Below are 22,785 nucleotides of genomic sequence, written 5' to 3'. Positions count from 1 at the left end.
TTCTTTATTCTGTGTCCAGGAAATCTGATGCTCTTTTAGAAAATCTATTATTTTCTGTGCCGTTCTTTTCTGCTTCACAGGAACTATTTGCATAATTTCTTTTTCTATATCTTTCTCAGAACGTTGTTCAGGCGGTTGTTCTTCGGAAGTGTTCACATGAGGAAATGTAACATACTTTTGCAGAACCTGGATGTACAATTTAGACTTTTCTTCATCGTCCATTTTCTTTTTTAAGATGTTTTGAATTTGGGTATCTAAATCACTCAAATGTTCATCTTCAAATTGCTGCATACGATCCAGGGGTACCAGCGCAAATTTCTTACTGTGTTCCATGGATAAGGGAGGATAAGACACTGACTGCTGCAGGAATCAGGAAAGATAGGAAACCGTCACCTTTTTGAACCAAAAGACGTCTTTTCTTAAAAAGAGGTACTTTTTTGTCCGCTAGTTTTCTTAAAGTTCTTTTAAAAGGGGCGAGTCGATTTTTGACGCGTTTGGTGATGGGTACGTTTCCTTTTAGAAGATTTAAAACGCATTCACAAACTGATTTGATGGGATGATTCGGACACTTTTTCAGTACAGCTGCTTTTATTCGACTTTTTCCTAATAGTTTTAGATAATCCACATCCTTCAGATGAGACATGCTGATGACAAATGAGCTCTTTTTCTTGCACACTTTCTTTTATATAGGTAGCAAATGCAGCCACTTTGTTTAAAGCACAGCAATTAAATCCTTTTGCATGAATCGAACATGTTAAAGAACTTTTCTTTTTTAAATTCTCTATCTTAGGACAGTCTAGATTTATGATGTCTCTACCTAATAAATTTTCTAAAAATAATTTCTTTTCTAATCCTTTCACGTATATGACAGAATAAATAGATGACAAACATTGCAAAATAATACGAAGATGAGTATAAGGTAAAACACCCTCATTCCAATTCACATGATGACGATTTCTTGTGACCCAAGCAAAACACTTTTGCTGAGATCGTGATAATGTTTTCCAAGGCTGAGGAGGTAAAAATGACCAGCAACTGTGATATCCTTCATGCACGGAGTAAAAAGCTAATTCTTTAACAATGTAATAATGAGGCATCCACTGAAAACCTTCGAAATCGATCACGATGGGAGAAGACATGTTAGCCATTCGACGTCTCAAACTGAAATGAACTATCGGGGCTGGTAGACATAGTATTTATCCCCAGGAAAGATGCCTGTACGAAGGCGAAGCGTTTCACTTGTTTCAGGTCGTAAATCAATCAACAAGTAGCTAAATGGAGTTGAAGTAGCATCCTGAAAAATTTCTTGAAAGGCCTTTACTTTTCCGGGGAACATTTGTCTAGCTAAATGCATAATTTGACTTTTATCTCTAGGATTTTTGTATAGGACAAGGTAATGGGAATTTAAATGAATATTTCTCATCTCCTTGCCTTGGTGAAAAAGATTTTGTGTTATAAAAACGACTGAAAGGTTTCGGTGATGACTTCCTTTTGTAAAAAGTTTGCTTAAGCGAGTATCACTTGCTAATTCAGACATTAAATCGTCTATGATAATTAAAGCATTTTGAAGAGTCTGCAGGTTAGATGGTAATCCTTCTTCAAAATTTACGTTTTTCATGGAATTAAAAAGAGGTTGATAACTTCCGTAGCAATAAATAATATTGGTCGGCATGGGATGGAACATTTTATGATCTATCAATTTCTTCACAAAAAATGTTTTTCCCGAACCGGTAGGTCCGCTCAGAAGACAAGTAGAAGGATGTACGAACTTGGGCAGTTCCATTTTTGGAAATGACAGCATGTTAAGAAAACACTGACTTTTATACTTTATCGAAAATCCTTTTGCATGAGACATTTATTCATTTTGTTTAAATAAGTGTAGAAACAAGAAACACAAGAGACATTTTTACAAATTAAAACAACTTTATTTTTTAAAAATCATATTTACACCATATCTTTTTTTGACAAATTGAAATATTTGGAAATCATGATTCTTCCCATCTAAGGGTGATACAATGAGTTCCATACAGAGTCCTTGACAGCGTTTAATAATGAAATAAATACAATAATGTCCACATACATTAGAAGTTAAACTCTGAAGCGAAATCTTGTTCCAGCAAACATGACGATATTTCTTGACAAAGAATGTGATATCTTTTCCATATACTTCAGGCGGGAGTCCATAAGAGTCAAAAAATTCCAGAGTCTGTTTGTCTGCAATGTAGACAGCTAGCCAATGAGTTCCTTTTTCATCATGTTTATCCGTATTGAGCACCAGTGCACAGGGAAAACTTTGAATCGCAGGTATTTTATCACAAGGAAAAACACCCGCATAATATCTCAAAGAAATAGGATCTCGAGATAAGATTTGATGAATCTGTGATGAATTCATCAGTTTCCAAAATCGTACAGAATATTTCGAGCTTTATTGATTTCTATCAAATTTTCAAATTCAGCGTACACTAATAACGAAACAGTTTGTTGTAAGGGAGTCCCAAATTTTATTTCTAATCTTAAGTTGCTGTGTCGAACTAGATTTAAATGAGAGCCATCACAAAGGTCAGGTGACAGGTCGAAGCGAAATAAGGAATATCCTTTTGAAAATTCTGATCTTGAAAGGTAAAGTCCTCTGTCGTCTGCATTCATAAATAAATTCTGATAAGCTCGTATGAAATGATTTTTGTCAAAATTAGGCTGAAGAGGATTATGAGGTACCGGTTGCCCGTCCACATAAACGCCGATAAAGTTCATATTATAATGCTTGAATTCAAAAGGAGACTTTTTATAGTTTCCGTTAAAGGCATCATTATCGACACATGCCACCACAATACGATTAGGCATTTGACCTATGAAAATATTGTCTTGAATAAAACTCATATTTCCCGTTGGAATGGAATAGGCTTTGCAGAGCACTCTATTAATGGGATATTTGGCTGTTGATTTTTCTAGGCTTTTGGCATGTCCTAGCACAACACCTGGGCTGACTCTCACTTTGCGTACAAACAATGAAGCTTGTTCGAGTAAAACTTTAAATTCACCTTCGCCCAATAAACAAAATTCAGGTTTGCTGCGTATGAGTTTAATTTTCATATCCACCATATTCAGCAAAAGTCTTTCCTGATGAAACATATCCAAGTGCAATCGGCCAATCATATCGACCGAAGCACTCAGTTTAAACAATTCTGCTCGTTGGTTGAATCCTTCATTCGGCTGAGTGTCTTGAATATCAAAAACGTTCATACGTCCTGCTGTATCTTTGAAAAACAATTCTGATGACAGTTGAGACGTTTTCGTATCAAAACCATGATTCAATAATTTTTCTATCATGGCTCTGTAAGGATACGTGTTATTACTGGTGGAAACGAGTCTTTCATTTAAGCTAATATCCACTTGAGAAAACATAGAATGTAAAAAGAGATTGACAGGTCCCACTTTACTTTCAGCCGTGATTGGCTTGCCATCATTTTTTAAAATTTTCACTTTGACGTAGAGTTGTGTCTGTGATAAGTCTAGGTAGTCGTCTCCGCTTCCAGAAACATTGAACTCGACAGGACTTCCTTCCGATACATTGGCTAATGGATGAAATTCAACCCACTGACCTTTTTCGATAACTGTTTGTGTGGGAGGTAACGAAAATAAATCCAATTCGGATTTTGCGCATTCCGGAGAATCTTTTAACAGAAAAGCCATTACGATTCAAAAATATCACGTCGTTGCACCTTCCTGGCTTTAGACGAAATGAAGTGTTTGGGGGTTTTGCGCTTCCTTTTAAACCTTCCGTGACCAATCATCTCATCTGCTTTCTGAACTGCTTTCCTCGCTAATTTTTTGCCAGCTTCTTTAGATCTGGTTTTGAGGGAGACTTTAAAATTTTCTCCCGACAATACGTCGTTTGCAATTTGTGTTCCAGTTCGCAAGGCTTCTTTTCCGACTGTTTTGGCTCCACTCATCAAAAAAGGCATAGCACTGCGAAACAGCTTTGCAAAAAATCCACCAATACCATAACCTTTCTGTAAAATGGTTCCTTGATAGTAAGGTAATCCATTTCCAGTTTGAGCTAAATAATAATCTTCAAATTTTTTCGTGCAACACGTATAAGGCACCCGCATGTTTGATGCTTCTAATCTTGCATACACAATCCAAATGAAATCAATTTGCAAATGAAGGCTTCTTTTATAGAATTTGTCTCAGACGAAAATGCAACACAAGAAATACTTTGCCTCTTTCGAATGGTACTAAATCTCCAGAGTGAAGTCTTATGTCAATATGTATAGTCTGAAAATGTTGACGGATAACTGGCAAGTAAAAGGGCCGGGGGTAATGAGCGTTTATGATGTCTCCGTCATTTCCTTCTACGGTGACAATTTTTAACAACGGGGCTTGTACATCTCCCACAATTTGAGGTTCTACGAGATCGCAATACACATACATGACAGGAAAAGATACTTTGGGATCGGCTACAAAAGGACTTTGTTCCAATCCTTTGTAAACACCCGGCTCGAACCCTAGAAGCTCCGCTAATCCTTCGTGAAGAATGACTTTGCAGTTTTCGTCGGTCTTAATGGTCACTTTTTTCGTAACAGGATGGTAACTGAATTCAATCTTATTTTTATGGGAAGGTATTTTCATGGCTTTTAATAAATCTGGTATCGTTTCATAACATCCTGGAGGCACTCTTCGACCTTCCAATTTTCCATCACCCAAATCAAATCCAAATAAATTATTGTCTTTTCGGACATTATACCATGTGTGAGGGTAAATAAAGTCCACAAGAGATAACTCCCACTGACTATTTAAATCCATCGGAGTAGGAAGCTGAGTGGTAAATTGTGATATTTTGTTGTCTGGAAAAAAACGCATGGAACTGTCGCTGATCAGTGTGATAAAGACATGTTTCCTTCAAATGACAGATAAGCAGAATTTACGGGCTTTTTATACCCTTCTCACATCCTCCACCCAAGCACTGAAGCTTTCGGGGTACCCCTGAAATTTCACAAAATATTCTATTTTCCCGCGACGTTTCCTCTTTTTTAAAACTTTTTCTACGGGATAATAACCAGAGTCCGAAACCTTTTGAAGTTCTTGTTTGTAAAAAGTTCCTTGTATAACTTCTCCTGCTAGATCTTTCAGTTTATAGACAACAGGAATCCGTCGAATAATTTTATAGATTGTAAAAATTTCTCGTGTCCAATTTTGTTCGTATCCTTTCTCAAAGACCATTTTTTTCTCGGCTGATGCGTACCGTATCTCCAATCTTTAAATCTGAAGAAACAGGCACTTGTGCTGGTTGCTGTCCGTATAATGTTTTCCAAATTCTTTCTTGATTTTGTAGCGTAACGGATACAGGTTCTGTCTTAATACTACGATGCCATGTATGGTTATAACTGGATATCAATTTATCAATCACATCAATGTACTTTCGTGTATTCATTTCGGTAAAGTATTTCCACATTTTTGTTTTTAGAGTTCGATTAAATCGTTCTACGACAGAAGCTTTGGTTGTATTATGTGTCGTGAAAAAGCGAACGTTTCTCTTTTTCAAAAAATTTTGAACTTGTTTATTGGTAAACTCTTTCCCTGCATCTGTTTGTAATGATTCGGGTGTACGTTCCGAAAATATCTTTTCGAAAGCGGATTGGATGGACACAGATGTTTTATCTTTGAGAGGGATAGCCCAAGCGTATTTGGAAAGGATATCTATACAGGTCAGCAAATATTTATATCCATCATTAAAAGAGGCCAGAGATTGCATATCCACTAAATCAGATTGAAATTGCTCGTTTAAGCCTCCTACGATGACTCTGTTCCTGGGAAACGTGTGCCTCAAAGGCTTGTGCAAAGTATAAGAATCCTTGGTTTGCAACCATTTCTGGATGTCTTTTGTTTTCACGCGACCTTTTAAAGCACGATGCAAAGCAGCAACACCCCCGAAGCTTGCGGGGACCTGAGGATCCCGATAGGTCTGAGCCAGAGCTGCGTTCATTGCAACAGTTGTTATGATCTAAACGTACACTGATATTCATTTATATATGTTTAACTAGAACAGAAAAAAAGTTTACTAGTTTCACGTATATTAAGATTCTAGAAATAGGTCTAAAAAACAAGAGAGAAAAATGAATGTTACTTAACATCTCAAAGTCTGAATAATGAATGATACATGTTTAAGAATAACAACACTATTTATACTCTATAAAAGTCAACAGGTATTTTGAAAATAATTTATGTGAGTAATCATTACAGATAAATTCTTTTAAATAAGGTCTGAACCTGGAGACAGTCATGAGATCGTTGTAAAATAAAATAACATTTATTGAGCATCCTAATTATTTTACAAATATTCATAGTATTCAATACCTAAGACACCATTGGTAGTACAAAATGTGTTTCTTACTTCATCGAGTACATGGTTTAAACACACAGATTTTAAAAAGTCCTTGGTAATGTAGTGAGCAGATTTCACTAACATTAAATAGGGTCCTTCACCCCAAATGTTTCCATAAAATTGCCTGGCGATGTCAACAGCATTGAATCTCAGAGCAATGGCATTCACAGTTTCTGTTTTATGAACGAGTTCTTCACAGTCTTTCAGCTGCGGATATTTCAGTTCGTCTTGTTGATTAAAATGTTCTTCAAGTGACGTCTTTAGAATGATTTGAAGTCGCGCTCTTCCCATAGAAATGTCAAAGGATTGGGGTAGATTTTCCTCTCTGACAGGTTCGTCGGATACGCTTTCGTAGGCTTCACAAAATTTCATGTTTTGATAAACGAGGTTGGTGACAATATCGCTGATACGGCTAAAGTTGGACATCAGTTCTTCCCACTGCGTCGTTGTAATGCTGAGGCTACTTTTTTCATCTCCTTGAGCAGAAAGTTGTTTCAGAGTGAAGTGAGAATCTTTATACGTGACCACAAAATTCTTGGGCAACTCCAGATTCAGTGTCAGCAGGTCTTGTTCCTCCACTGTCATGTTGGTTGCGAGAACATTCAAACACCATGGCTCAAAATTTACTCCTCGTCTTGTCGGATAGTAAGCTTTACCATATTTCGCATACTCTCGGATGTGCACAGTCACTTTTCCCTTCTAAATGCTGGGTCCCACAAAGACATTGTCTCCCATGTGAGTGAGCTCCTCTGGAATAGCGTCTTCGGTGAAGAGTCCTTTGCGCTGAAAAAAAAATTCAGTTAGTAAAGAATACATAAAATTGGGGTCACATACAATATCAACTTTAATATATAAGATTTTCGCAAATACGTACTTTTTTCTCGAAATGGGATGTTTCTTCTGCTTTTCTTTTGGCACAAGAGGTAGCTGATTCATTGAGAACATCTTGGGTGCGGTCTTCATGGCTCAACACTTTATCGTTCAAAGGCATAGGTTCATTCTCAAATAGGTTTTCCATCTGAAAAAAGTAAAGACAAATTAAGCACTTATTGCAAATTCAACTCTTTTTTAAAAATTAAAAATCTAAAAACAGTAACTTTTCAAAACGTTACTTACTTCTTTGTTGTTTCGTGCCTGATCCATTCGAAGCAGTGAAGAAAGATTGTCGAAGCAAAAGCAGGTACGTACACTCAGGGCGACAGGCAGGAAAGAAATGCGGAACGTTGCTCGGGATAACCTTATATCGGGTAGGAACTCTTTATTTCATCTCAACGGTGATTGGTTAAGAGACGGTGAGGTCATATTTCAAAGAATCTGATTGGTTCACAGAAAAGTATCCATACACCTTAGCGGAGGCATACAAAGGTGTTATACGGCAGACGCCATTTTGTAAAAGAACATGCCCCAACAAGAAATGGATGATGTCATTCCAAACACGTGGTTCAAGAGTTCGTTGCCACAAAACCTAAAAATATATATTCAATGCCACAAAAAATAAAAACTTTGAGACATAAAATCGTTGCCACAGAATCAAAACGAAACTTTGATGATGTCATTCCATGACGTGATACAAGATGGCGCTGGTGTCGTCACTTCCGGAGAAATCCAAGATGGCGGAGGCCACGCTTTTCTGTGACGTCACTTCCGGTTGTCACGTGATCCAAGTTGACGGAGGCGGCACATCAAAGGAACGCCCCCATTGCGACATATATTGTTCTCTTACGTCATCTATTGTTATATTACGTCATGGCGGCATCCTTTGACCACACGGTTACCTCCGGTTACTACTGCTACTCTCTTGTAAGCGATTATTACGCTCGGCCGTACTTTAGGCCCTTGATAGTTTCGCAGTCAATTAGCGTTAAGGGGCCAACTCCGTTAGAATCTTGATCGCTTCGGCTATATCTCTTTAGTTAATATTAGTTTAGTTTAATTCTTAGTTTACTAAGTTGAAGCCCGAGTGTCGGCTTTATTGTACAACTCCAAGACGGAGTTCTGTTAAACTGTAGTTGGAATAATAAAGGGTTATTTCACCCTTGTCACTTATTGTTTTCTACCTCACGACGAACTCAAGCGATTATTCTCTTACTGGTTCTTAAGATTCTTCACGTTCATGTGTAACTTAGAAATACATAGTGGGGAATCCTACAAACTGTATTAGGTGTTTCATGTTTTTCTGTATTTTAGTTTTTAATGAAGACATTTTGAGATTTTTCTGTATTTTTGGTTTGCCGCGAAGTGAATTAATTGAAGGAGAAATATATCACTAATGAAATTCGAAGAAATAAGTTTAAAAAAAATGCAGCAAAAAGCGTGTATAATTTAAAAGCCATACAAGGAAGGTCATGTGGTTACCACATCAAATTTTTTAAACATATCTGGGGGCGATAATTTTTGTGGCAACAATTTGAAAAGTATTTGGACACAAAAGTGATACAGACAAAAAGTAAGTTTCGAGACTAATAGCACTTCTGATGATACACAACACTCTAGTATTACGGATGTATTCTGTCATCAGAGTCTATATTACTTTGGGTTTATTTCGCAATTCTTCTCTATATTTGTACAAATTTTCACCAATGCACGTCTGTGATCTCAAAATGACGGACCCCCAAAAGCAGTTTTACTTGGCCCGCAAATTTATGTTTCTTAAATTAATTAGCATTGTTTAACATTAATTATTAATTTAAGAATTTGGAGGAAGAAATTTGATTCAAACATTACATTATTTTCGTTACCATTAAAAACGAAAATGACTAACTCACCAGAAACTCTACAAATGGAACTAATAAATTTATAAAGTTATAAAGTTCCCACCTGAACGTTACAGCTAAGTGTGCGGAACCTTGAGAACTGGTAAGCGAATAATCCTTTAGTTCAGGAAACAAAATCAAGAAGGATTAATTACCCTTTATTGTTCAAAAAAGGGTTTTACAGATGGTCCTTTCTCAGGACGTGCAGAAAAGCCACTACTTGGGCTTGAATTCAAGAGTAATAAGAAATAAACCTTAACTAATGTTTAACTAAAACGATGTAGCCGAAGCTATCCAAATTCTACAGGAGTTGGCCCCTTAAATGCTAACTAAACGGCAAAGCTATCAAGGGCCTGAAATACGGCCGAGCGTTGTAATAGCTTAGAGAGAGAGTAGCCAAAAGACGAACGCGCGCTAGTCAGAATCTCTGGCTCTCCAACGAAGTCCGTGGAACTTCGACTTAAGTACTGCTCTTCCTTCATTTGCATTTAACCACGATTCTAAAAACACACTGGCAGGAAATTTGAAAGCTGGAATTAGAAGCGACAGGAAAGTAGCTTTAACTAAACAGATAAACTTAGGATAAACCTTACAAAGTGATATAAAACTTAATTTAGATCTGAAAATACAGATGTCATTAACTTTTATTCGTACCTGTCAAAAAATGAATAAGCTCAGCTGCGAATTTTTGCTCTAAAAATAATCGTTTTGTTTGGAAATACATTTATGTATGAGCAGCTTTTTTACTTCTTTGTACGAAGTAAAAAGGAAATATTGTAATCGCGAAAAGTTTCAGGCAGCATATTTCATCGAAAATATCCACTTTGACCGTTATCGAAAGCAATTTAACGATGTTTTTGCATGATATCTGTACGTAAGGACAGAATAAAAGACTCGTTTCCTCCAAAAAAATTATAAAACTGCTTTAAAATTAAATTTGAAGAGAAGTTTTCGTACCGTCTGTATGAACGTATGTACGTGCGTACGTACGTATCTCGCATAACTCTAAAACGAGTAGCCTCAGAACGTTGAAATTTTGTATATAGGACTGCTATAACATGTAGATGTGCACCTCGTATTTTGGTTGCAATCGGCCGCACCAAACGTATATAAGTATATTTATATGTATATCCACTCTACTACCCGGCTCAATGATCTCAGTTTCTTTACTCTTATATGTTTGTCAATTATACATTTTTTGCTTTAAAAATGATTGAATTACGTTGTTCTTATCGTCCGGTTAAGGTTTTATGCCTTTAGTAAATCTGTATGCAATATTTTTAGAATTATCAACAATTTTAAAGTTGTTTAAGTGCCACTAAGCCTAATAATTTTTTTGATGGTGGCCATTGCTTGTTTACATTTGAAACAGCAGACTAGTGGATTTGTTGCCAATCTAGAGAAACTTAGCTCCGCAAAAACAAAGATAACGCCTTCATTTATTATTGCCAATTAAATCATGCTTAATCCTTTCTGGAATTTTTTCGAGGAAATAAGTGTTTAAGATTTACTTCGCAATTTTTAATATAGATATTTTGAATTTTTATGTATTTTTGCCTTCTCGCGAAGTGAGAACTGAATTAATTGAATGAGAAATACTCAATCGTCTGTGAAAAACTGTTTCTTTTTATTTTGTTTGCTTAATTTCTTTTATACATCATGCTAACTTTATTATAGTATTTGAATAGAACATGTGGCAACGATTAGATAATTTTATTCTTTAAATGATATTAATTTTGTGCATTTTGAGTTATAATATGAACGAAATATAATACTGTTAAGTGAATCTAGCGCCAGAGTGTCGCTATGGTAAACAAATACTAGAGTGAATTTTAAAGAATGCATTTATTCTATTGTGGTTTATGCGCTGTCGGCGAAGTAGATTTAATTCAATCCAATAAGTTTAAATGAAATGCAAGAAAAAATGCGTATAATTTAATATTCCGTACAAGGAAGTCGTGTGGTGTACATATCAGATTTTTTTTACAGAAGAAAATGAATAAGAATATAAATCTGTTGACGGATGAGCATCTGCAAACCGTGATGAAGATAATTTCTTGCAATCTCTCTCCAAGGTACAACTTTATCAATATCAAAATAGAAACACCATGAAAGGTTATAACTGAAAGTTATAATAAGAAATAAAGAAATTTATTATTATTTCCATATAAATATATATTTTTTTCCATTTGCGTCAAAGAAATTTTAATGAGTAGAAGAAAGGTAATGAATAGGTTTTCATTATTTATTCTCGAGTTTTTGTCACTCGGAAAGTTTTCTTAATTTATTTATTTTTTAGCTTAAGTTAATTATTCGTTAATTGGTCATATTAGAACTGTTGTAAGGACATGCCAGTCTGAAAAATTAATATTTAGCTATCAACAGGTGTGATTTACAAAGTGTGATTAATAGAAACTTCTTGTATATACCAAACATTAGACTTCAAACAGAAAATAAATATTGTTACGTTTTTTTTCTTTCTGACACCAATTGTTACGTTATTTTCTTTCTTCACGTTCGTTACGGGGTTCGTATGGATTTGTAGTGAATAACGACGAAACTTGATAAATTATTGAAACACATTTTATTTGCCAGTATTATCAAGACAGCTCCAAAACACGTTTTACAGTCGTCGATGAACTACTATAAACACGCTGACACGTTCAGCGACACAGACTTCAAACTGTCAGGCAATAACGGTGGAGACAGCTTCACTGCAAAGCACCAGAGTACAGTTCCCGACTCTGCTCGGTCGTTCTCGTAACTCCACGTGCTCTCGAGACTCTCCACGCTACAACACGCGATGCACTCGACGATACGCAGAGCACAACTCCCGACTCTTCGGTTCAGTCGTTCCCGGAGCTGAACACACTCTCTTGACGATGCACTAACTGCGATACACTAAGAGGCTCTTCGACGATCCACTCGGCACTCGCTGCCCAGCTGTCAACTCGATCTACTTCTCACGAACTGACTACCTTGCCCTCCACGAGGTACACACTAACTGACTGTGGATCAGCAGGGTTTATATAGCTTTCGGCTTGTGTTCGAGAACATTCTGGGCTAAACCGGTAAGAATTCGTTCCAGAAGGTTCTCCATCCGTCCATGGCATATGCCAATTTTGTCGCCAAATTGGTGATTTCTCACCAAATACGGCAACCCTGCCTTTCCTTGCCGTTTTATGGAAACCCTAACGGGGAAGCTAACTCCCCGCGCCTGGACATTTCGTAACAATATGTAAATTCCGCTGTTTTGTTATAAAATAATAAAATAATTTATTTAACTATTAGTCTTGGATATGTATTCTTAATGATATAATGAATATATTAGAATGATTTATCCTCATAACAAAGAAATTCTTTCTATAAATATTCATCTCAGATATGCATATGCTTTCAGTTGTTTGTTTTTATGATAATAAAATGTTTTCTTAGACACATTTTTTAAAATTATTTCGTATTATAATCAAGAAATTATTTCTTTAAACATAAGTCTTAGACTTGTATTTTTAATTATTTCGTATTATAATAAAGAAATTATTTCTTTAAATATAAGTCTCAGAGATGTACTTTCAATAGTTTGGTTTTAAAATTATAAAATTATTTCATTAAATATTGATCTTAGATGTATTCTCTCTTATTTTGTTTTACAGTAGTAAAATTATTCTTTTAAATACTTGCGCAAGTTAATCTATTGCACTAAACGTTAAGATCTCTATCATATCTTTCTTGCGGCTTCACAAATATCTTATTTTAGGTTCTACAGGGGAAAAAAAAGAAAAAAATTAGAAACAGGTTGAATAGTTTTGAACAGTATGATTCAAGAACTAAGCTTTTTTTATGCAAAATATAAAAAAAATTGCATCCATACGTCAAGCACAGACGTCATGTTTATTAAAATCGAACTTTTGTGCAATTAGGATTTGTTATTATGCTTCTGAAAATTTGTCTATTTTGTAAAATTAAAAAAAATAATAATAATAACTTTGCTTTTGACATCTTACTAGAGCTGCAGTTTTTTTTCGTTTTTTAAAAAAATTATCGTTCGGAACGTTTTCAGTTTCCACATGTGTATACTTTAATATCGATTTTTCTGAGATTTCGACTGAATATATTGTCTCTCGGAAGGGGGATCTAAAATTTCCTGCTCCGTTTTATGAAGAGAGGAGGAATCGGAAAGATAGTTTGGTTGCAATCATCTTACTTTTCATTTCCTCAATTTGCCATAAAATCATCATGGATTTTTTTTTTCTTTTTTTTATGTTGTAGTTGCTGGTATCTTCAACGACGGCTCCGCTTGCTTAAGATTTTTTTTCGTCTTAACGTTATGGGTGTCTTTTATTCTTCCCATTATTTCGTCCAACCTCATTTCGATAAACCAAATATAATCGCATTCTGATTTCTTTTCTTTCATTTTCAATATTCCGCACATTTCTTCCATTATATAATAGCCGGAGGTGTTTCCAGAGTGCAGAAATTCCTGCAAATGGCATGTAACAGTTTTTGTAACTTCATGTTTAGTTTCTCACCTTAGTAGTCGGGTGTGAATGGTTGTCCAAGTTCGTATGGTTTTTTAAAGACTAGTTGCTTGCGCGGCCAGGCGCCTAAAACAGTTATGATAAAACGGAAAAAATATATAATTATCTTAATGAGTTCAGTTAGTGTCATTTAAAAAAAATATTGAATATTTCTGATTAGACATCTCCTGATTTAAATGCCTTTTATTTAAATCGATCACAGTAAAAAGTAGAAAATTTATTCTTAAGAACTGCATTTACTGTTTTTCAGTTGTTTGATTTATTGCTGAATATCAGACAGATTAATTTGAAAGATATGCTGATCTTATGCTTTACTGAATAGCAGCACGCTGGTTCGTGGAAGATAGTAGTATTTTATTTCGGCAGTGACAACACATTGCTTTTAAATAGTTGAGTGTGTTGATTAAAACTGAAAGTTAAATATCTTTTATTTTGCCGAATGGCAACAATCTGGCTTTCCGGAAAAAAGAATGTTTTATTTCGAGCAGTGTTGCCATGTCTCACTTTCAAATCGCTGAATTCGTTAATCAAAAATTTATTAAATTAATACAAAACAGGAAATAAATCAAAAACGAATTCGAAATTCAAAATTCGGATTTCGAGAAGCATACGTTCGGGCGGAGGACAAAATGTATTCCAAATTCGACAGCTGTAGGGGTCGCTTGTTTTCCACAGTGCGAAGGAGATACATATAAATTCTTCATTATTTAATTGTAGAAAAGAGACGACAGGACCTCATTAAATTTAATTTTTAAAATTCATGATCTTTTTCTGTTTCTTATTTTAAATTTCTTAGACTTAGCAGAGGTTTTAAATAATTAAAAGCTCGTTATGATTTTCGGACCAATAATGTTGAACAACAGAAGACTTCTATGATGGTCCGAAAATCACACTTTCAATTTTTCTGCTGCCAAAATTATTCAAAAACCATCTTCCATTGGAGAACTGGATTTTCTAGAGAGCTTTCGCATTAAAAAAATCTAGTTAATGATCCTAATTCCAATCCATCTTTGCCTTCGGCCTTTAAAGAAATTATGTTTTAGTTCTGCTTTCATCAACGGATGGCGCCACTTGCTTATTCTTGTCCAGGCTTTCTTATCTTATCCAATCATTATTTCCTATCTTGTTCATTTGTGGTTTTGCAGCTGAGGATGGTGGTCCGGTAAAACCATCGAAACTAGTCCTGTGAAAATTTTGAAAATATAACGCTGATTTTTGTTGTTTGACTTCTGAATTAGTATTTATTCAGCGTGTTATTGTCTTAAGTAAATAAATATTTTTAAAAATCACAAATATAATTTAAAACAGTATTTTAAGTGGCAAATCTATTTCAAGTGGGATATTTTTTTTTTTTTTTTTTTTTTTTTTTTACGAAGTTTTCTGTTTTTGCATTCGATTATCGAATTACAAGGCACTGGAATTACACTTGGCACTGGAGTATGTCGGTATTTTAGTGACGAAATCATAACCTTTCTGATATAATTCTGAAAGTTCTTGAAATATCTGGGGAACGGGAACTGACGTTTCTTCTCGGACCCTTTTTCTGCAAGTCTCTAACTTCCTTTTAACTTCCATCTCAGTAATGCTGGGCACACAGGAATGTTCAGTTTTCTTCAGTACTTCGTACTGAAAATTTGTCTTTACATTTCCTTTACAACGATCTGTCTTACATACCCAGCTCATTCCTAATTTATTTTTAACCTGTAATCATCTACATCTAAATATTCTTTTCCTTTATTTGTAGAGAGTAATCTTGTTGAAATCGCTATGGGCTCCATCACAGATTTTTTTCGAGGCTATAAAACGACATACACACTTCATAAGGATAAAACATCCACTCAAAAAAACGTGAAAAACCTTTACTCTTAAATCGGCTTATCTCTACAGCAGGTGCAAAGCTCGAAAGTACATGATAGGTGACATGCGACTAATTAGGTAAACAACACAATAGGTGCAAAAATCTCCGCTCTATCCACCCAGCTACCCTCACGTGTCTGCTATAGCCACTGTCCGCTCCGACCACGTCCGCTCTGACAACGTAACCATCCCTTTTGAGGATAAAAATGCTAAATTTCATATCACATAAGGCTTATTTCAGTTAAGATGTTAGTTTTCTTCCGTCAGCTTTCCCAGAATTAACTTGCTTAATTTAAACAGCAAGTGAATTTTTAATTTAGAGAGAATGCTGGGGCAACCGCCCGATTTAACTATCAGGAGTGTTTTGAATGGATGAAGATGGATTATGTTTTCGTCAAAGTGGCAGCACTAACATCTTGATCCGGTAGCTTACCCGAAACTGCTTCTAGATGAATTTAAAACAACCCAAATTAATCAGATTTAATTTAATACAAATCCATAAAGGAAGTGTTTAAAAAAAAATTCATCCAGACCGGTTGAGAAACTTCCACGAAAACATTATCAATCTTCATCCACACGAAACTCGTCAGATTTTCTATTTTTATGAGGTTCTCATTACGTGCTTTTCACTAGAGAAATTACCGTTTAAAAATTTATATTCTTTTAAGTACTATGATTATTACTCCGTTTATATGTTTAAGTTTTTATTATAGTTTATCTATGAGAATAGGATTACTTTAATAATCTGTAATATGTTTATGGATATGTGACATGAGAATTCGAATTAATCACCTGCGTAGATATTGATGATGAGAAAATTGAGAACTATCGTGAACAGTCGTGACCGCTTATTTGAACACACAGTTTATTTTTCTTAATAGAGCAAGCCTTGGTATACATAATCAGACTCATCTAGCATCATTTATGGAAGCCAAATACACCCTGCAATTTCGTGTTGCTCGCATTTTTAGAACAATGAGAATAGCTAACAAAGGCTAAGCGGCACGTTGCCAGTAGGAAGGAGAAGGAGAGATAAAAAAAAAAAAAGGCTGTGCAGTTATAACAGCAGAATTTATAAACTCGTTTTTTAGTCCAAAGGACTATTGTTTTCGTTTTGCGATTTTGCGTTGGTTCACTATAAATATCCGTTTCACTTTCAAACTGTTGCCACCAAATGTTAGAGTGCTCCATTATATTTGAAGAAATTAAATAATGAAAAATCTGCATAAATGATTTCATATTTTGTAAAACTTTAAATAATTTTTGAACAAACTCAAGGATTTCAAAGCGAGCAATTAAAACATTGTACAAAAAAAAAAAAAAAAAAAAAAAATCTGAAATGTTTCAGATTTTAAATTACGTCCAAAGGGGAGTTTTTTAACATTTTGTGTGTTACCTTTCTTTATTAAATATCATGTTCCTCGCACTTAAACCATAAGATCCAGTGCAACAGCAATATCGCAAAATAGTTTTAAAACGAGCATATCTTTAGAATTTCCGATACAGAGACTCACGCGCTGGAGATAAAAATGTTTTTTCTGCACAACGTTGCCATTGCTCGCTTTGAAATCCTTGAGTTTGTTAATCAAAAATTCGTCAAAGTTTTAAAAAATAGGAAATCGATCATAAAACAAATTTCAAATTTCAAATTTGGTCTTCCACATGCTCATATTCGTTGGAGGATTACGTTATTCAAAATTCGATGACTCTATGTACCGTTGTTTTATCACAATACGAGAAATATACATACATTTATGCAGATTTTTCATTATTTAATTTCTTCAAATATAATGCAGGACTCTAACATTTTGTGGCAACAGTTTGAAAAGTGAACCGACATTTATGAGTCCGACGCAAAATGCCAAAACGAAACTAATAGTCCTTCGGGATTCAAATCCCTTTGGACTAAAAAAAAAACATTTTTATCTCCAACGTGCGACACTCTGTATCGGAAATTCTAAAGATATGCTCGTTTTAGAACTATTTTGCGATATTGCTGTTTCACTGGATCTTATGGTTTAAGTGCGAGGAACATGATATTTAATAAAGAAAGGTAACACACAAAATGTTAAAAAACGCCCCTTTGGACGTAATTTAAAATCTGAAACATTTCAGATTTTTTTTTTTTTTTTTCCGTACAATGTTTTAATTGCTCGCTTTGAAATCGCTTTAAAACCATTTTGCGATATTGCTCTTGAACTGAATTTTATGGTTTAAATGAGAAAAACATGATATTTAATAAATAAAGGTAACAGACAAAATGTTTTACTAACGCTCCTATAGACGTAATTTAAAATCTGAAACCTTTCAGATTTTTTGTTTTCTTTTGTTTGTTTAAATTTTGAGCTGCGCGTTTGGATGAGAACCATCCGCAATGCAAAAGGTTAAGACGATATAATGCAGAATTAGTTTACAGATGTGACACAGTTTAGATTCCAGGAAGGGGACGTAGCCAAATTAAAAGCTTCATATTTTTTATCTGATACCCCCATATATATATATATCAATTTTGAGGAGCACCGTGGTTCACCATTTTTTCAGTTTCTTTAAATTTGGCGCCTCTTTTTATGGTTTTTATGTATTTACAACAACTAGCTTTTAAAATTTTTTAAAATTTTTAATCAGTTACAAAAACATTTTATATTAAAAAAGATAATAGCTTTAAGTTATCGAGACAGCCCAGTTATTACTCACTAAAAAGACTTTTGGTTTCCTACTAAATCACTTATTTAGATAAGTTCATTACGTTTCCTAGCTTTCATAACATTTCTACTTTTCCTCTTGCAGTTTATTGTAATTTATACATTTTTGTTCACCTTTGGAGTATGCTGAGTACTTAAGTATTTTTCGTATGCAAAAATAAAATAATAAGGATCAAGTTTTTTTCCTTGAGAGTAAGAATTCATGTTGGGAAGGTCTGAACTTATTTGAGACTCACTGTGACCTTATTTTTCAAAACGGAAATTTGTTTAAAACAGTTTAGGTCTCAAATTGTCCAGAGGAGAGAAACATGTATTCGGAACTCATTAATCGACCAGTTTAGTGTTTCAAACACTTACCCCTTGACAAGTTCTGTTTGAAGCAGAAGGGAGATTAATATTTTGTTTTCGTATTTTTTCTCATTTCTCTACAACGTCTCACGTGTTCATTGCTCACTGCTGCTTTTATGGATTTTTAACTTTAATTTAAAGTTCACAATTTTGTTTTAACTTGTTTAAGATTTCCGCACAAAAGGTTTACTCATTTTTACTTTATTTTCTTCAATACACCTTTATCCTTAGAAAGGATAGTCAGGATTACTTTTTTCCGAATTTACTCAAACTTATATATATATATTATATTATATGAAGTACCTGGCATTATATATATATGTAATATTTCAGTTATTCCAACACATCGTGGGTGAATGGTGGGGCTATTCCATTACACGTTTTGGCAGATGGTTGACGAAGCTGGGATGATTGAAGCTCGGAGAAAATTGACGACTCAGAACTTTTCACTTTTAACAGCATATCTTTATTTTAATTTAGAGCAGATGACTTTTTCCAGATGAAGTTAATCAAATAACTTATTCAGTAATTGAACTATTAGATACGACTGACTTTAAACTTTAATACGTCATAACGTTCTAACAAAGAAGGAGGAGCATAGCGTAAGCGTTAGCAGGACGAAGGCGAGAAGGCATCTGTATAGGAAAACTTATGACGCAGCATTTATTTGAGGAGGTTATGTAACTGAGTAGCTTCTAGAAAATGTAGGAAAACTTATGACGCAGCATTTATATGAGAAGGTTATGTAACAGAACAGCTTCTAGAAAAATCGCGATCTATTTTTTTTTAAATCTTACATCTTATTTATAAATATGTAATGATTCCAAATGCGTAGATGAAAGCAGTGGAACTCTCAACAGCTTACGATATTGCGTAGATGACCGAGAAGACCGTAGTGGCTTGAAGGTGGCAGAGTGAAAAGCATGATGACGCAATTTAGCACAACATATTTTGAAAAATCACAATCTTTATTTTTTTCCACGCATATCAAATCATCCTTTTTCAGACAAGATGTTTCCTAATTATATTTGAATACATAAATTGCAGTTCGAATTAGAGCGTCATCTTAAGTAAGTAAGCAGCAGCAGCCTAGTTTCAAAGCATCTTGCCAGCAGGAGAGCTATGCGGGAAAAGTTATAGTACTTTCAGAAGAAAAAGGTTGGGAGTGGGAGAGTTTCAGTTCAGAGTTTTGGTTTACAATTAATTTGATTGGAAAAGAGGCTTCTGCATTAAAACGTTACGTAAGATAGAAAAGTCTGGAATCTGTGAGAAGAGATGAATTTAGGGGTAGATCATCAAATTTACAAGTTAGCATTACTAGCATACTACGCAATCAAAATCTTCTTCAATATGGGTCTAATCACGCATCTACAGTGTTCCGTCTTTTCCTTTGCTTTTATTATGACATATATATATATACTATATAAAGTACCTGACGTTACAGAGCCTTCGTGCAGAGCGAGAAGGATTTATTTAGTGGGATAAGACGTAGTTTTTTTAAATGAGGTAAACAGCAATTTTCCATTAATTTTAGTTCATGATGAATTGTACAAAATTTTGCAAAGTTCGAATAAAACTCCCAAACAATGTAGAACTAACATAGCGCATGGGTTATGTAAGTAGATATGGCTTAGTAATGGAATGGTACTTGCTTTGTTATCGGTTATGTGTTCGCCGCCTCCCCCCGGAAATGAGCCTTAGGAAAATCATCACCCCTTGGCTGATTTCTTCACCGTTTTCGAAATATTAATGAAAAACTGATAAAGAGGGGATTTTAATTGTGTTTTAAAAGTTCGACACTGTTCTGAAAAGTTCTACATTCTTTTAAAGAGTAAATGAACGCAGCGCCATCTAACGACTTTAGTAAGAACTGATGGCTGGAATGCAACAAAGGGGATGTGAACCTAAGAGTGGGTGACGTGATTTCGAAATTGAAACTGTGTAGAAATATTAATTTTTATTCTTTTTTGTGAAAAAGCAATTAATTATAAATTTTTTGCCTAGTATGTATGACTTCTACTGATAGAGAGAATGCCACAATGGCGATATAATCTTAAGGCGACTCACGTGTACGCAAGATAGGAGTCGTGAGCGCAACGCTCTAATATAACTAATATAAACAAACGCCTTGAGTGTGGACCGCGTGAGGTAGTTTTTCGAAATTTTATGCAGAGGATCTTGTTTTAAAGATCAAATGTGCAAAATTGTATCCAGATGGAATAAAATTGTACATCTATATGAATTACACACAAACAAACAGGCACTCTGTTTATATAGAGAGAAGATTTTAGTGAATCCAGCTTATGTAATTTAACGTATCTAGCTAGTAATTAATAATTATTGAAATTAATTTGCATTTATTGTTTTTAAATCGATAACTTTGTCAATTAATAAACGAATAAATGTGAAAGAAAAGATAAATATCGGACACAAAACTGTGTGGGAGACAAAAATATTTTATTTCGGGCAGTGGCAATTTATTTCTTTTTAAATCTTTATTAATTAAATTCGAAAGAGAAATATACTGCGTTTTGCCGAGTAGTAACACTTTTCTTATGCTTTTGGTCTCGCAGTTTGCAATAAAAAAGGTATGTGTACAACTAAGTGTTATAGCAGTTCCACATACAAAATTTCAACTTTCTATTGGCCTGTTGTTTTTGAGTTATGTGAGATACGTAGATAAGTACGTATAGACGTCAGAGGAAAAATCCATTTTGAATCAATATTACAATTTGTTTTGGAATAATGAGTCCTTTATTCTGTCCGTATGTACAGATGTGCCAAAAAAAAAAAAAAAAAAAAAAAAAAAAAAAAAAAAAAAAGGTCAAAACCGGATTTGGGAATGTTTAAAATGGATATTTTCTTTCAAATTTGGTAAACGAAATTTTTTGCAATTACAAGCCTTCCTTTACTTAATATAGGAAAGAAGAAGGGGGGGGAGGAATTCATAAGAAACTACGCTATAGGAAAAAAAAGGGAGGGCGTCTTCTTATCGAATAAATACAGTAACTAATTTTCGCAATTATTAAAAACTGGATTTTAATTGATTTAACATAAAGAGAAGTCAAAGTATAATTAAATTTGGAGAATAATAATCTACAGTAGATTAACATAAATAAATAAATAAGCCATCATTTTATGTTACACATACTTAGCAAATAGCAATTTTACTTACCTTTATGATGTAAAAGAGCCGTTGTGCCAACGTATTGAATTCCAAAATACTGATGAATAAAATAAAAATTGAAGAAGAGGACTATCTAATCTTCCTTCCCTTGTTGCCACTCAAAAAAAAGAGCGGAAAGAAGTAAATAATAAAATTTTAAAGAGTAACAGTTGTAGCACATTTTCTAAATGAACAGAGAAAGACGATTCATAATATGTTAAGTTGGAAGAAATCGACGAAGATGGAACGAATAAAATGCTTTTGTCGTCTAGAATTGCTCAAAGATTTCAAACTAGACGAAGAATTCAAAATATTCAAATAATCTTCAATCACGGTCGTTAAGTTTAATACATCGAAAAGGGAAATGGGAGTAAAGGGAAAAAAAGAAGGGAAAAAATTGTCATTTGATAGCGATTCGCTTCTTTTTAAATCCAGCGAATTTTTTTCCGCCTTGTTCTGTTCCGCTGTTAGATTTTTTGGAGAATTGAAGTTCTTTTCATTTCATCGAAGCGGTTAGTGTTTAATCCGAATCTAAAAGGAAAACGGATGATTTTCTTGCTCACAAATTAAAGCGAGAAAACGAAGAACGCTTTATTGAATAATCGTAAGTTAAGTCGGTTTACGGTTAAACATAACATTTTGTGAGGGTATGAAAATACTGCTAAGTTCCGAAACGGGTCTTAATAGCTAATCTTAACAGAATTTTCTTGTATTTGACAAGAATATGCACGCCTGCTTATATTTGATAAGCTAACTTATTGTTGTATTCAAACTTTGGAAATAAAAGAAAAATTAAATGTGTTTTACAAAATAAACTTTTATTTAAAACTCATAAAATATTCTATACTATAAGCTATAATATCCCATTTCGGGCTTTCCCGATTCAGGCTTTCTGAAGGTGGCAACTAATACCGTTCCGTTTTAGGCCTTTTTTACTCTTCTGCAGGTGTTCTGAATGAGAACATCAAAAATCTTACCATTTCAGCGTTTCTCTTTTTAACTTTTCATTGTAGTTGGTGCGGAGATTAAGGTGTATAAA

The 22,785-nt window shown here is 34.3% G+C and overlaps 1 protein-coding gene and 1 long non-coding RNA gene across 2 annotated transcripts; both read right to left on the bottom strand.

The window, feature by feature from the left end:
- Nucleotides 1-1,171: 1,171 nt before the first annotated feature.
- On the bottom strand, nucleotides 1,172-3,690 carry LOC118179793 (uncharacterized protein F54H12.2-like). The gene is made up of 2 exons (XM_085825113.1): nucleotides 2,716-3,690; nucleotides 1,172-1,294 (listed from the first exon to the last, which is right to left on the bottom strand). Exons 1-2 carry the CDS (start codon nucleotides 3,688-3,690, stop codon nucleotides 1,172-1,174), a joined length of 1,098 nt encoding a protein of 365 aa, XP_085681239.1.
- A 2,598-nt stretch (nucleotides 3,691-6,288) lies between these two features.
- Nucleotides 6,289-8,002, bottom strand: LOC118179746 (uncharacterized). The gene is made up of 3 exons (XR_015043676.1): nucleotides 7,499-8,002; nucleotides 7,257-7,400; nucleotides 6,289-7,165 (listed from the first exon to the last, which is right to left on the bottom strand). It is a non-coding gene; the product is annotated as an uncharacterized LOC118179746 (long non-coding RNA).
- Nucleotides 8,003-22,785: the final 14,783 nt, after the last annotated feature.

The sequence above is a fragment of the Stegodyphus dumicola genome, chromosome 10 (genome assembly GCF_044657685.1).
Source record: "Stegodyphus dumicola isolate Sdum_Otavi_A_Nest chromosome 10, ASM4465768v1".
Lineage (NCBI taxonomy): Eukaryota > Metazoa > Arthropoda > Arachnida > Araneae > Eresidae > Stegodyphus > Stegodyphus dumicola.
The sequence above is the reverse complement of the archived record's forward strand: the minus strand, read 5'-3'. Positions and strand labels throughout refer to the sequence as shown.

Coding starts and splice junctions, on each gene's coding strand:
- LOC118179793 (XM_085825113.1), bottom strand. CDS start 3,690: ATGGCTTTTCTGTTAAAAGATTCTCCGGAATGCGCAAAATCCGAATTG. Junction 1,295..2,715: donor TTTATGTGGACGGGCAACCG/GTACCTCATAAT, acceptor GAAATTTTTCAG/GATGCTACTTCAACTCCATT.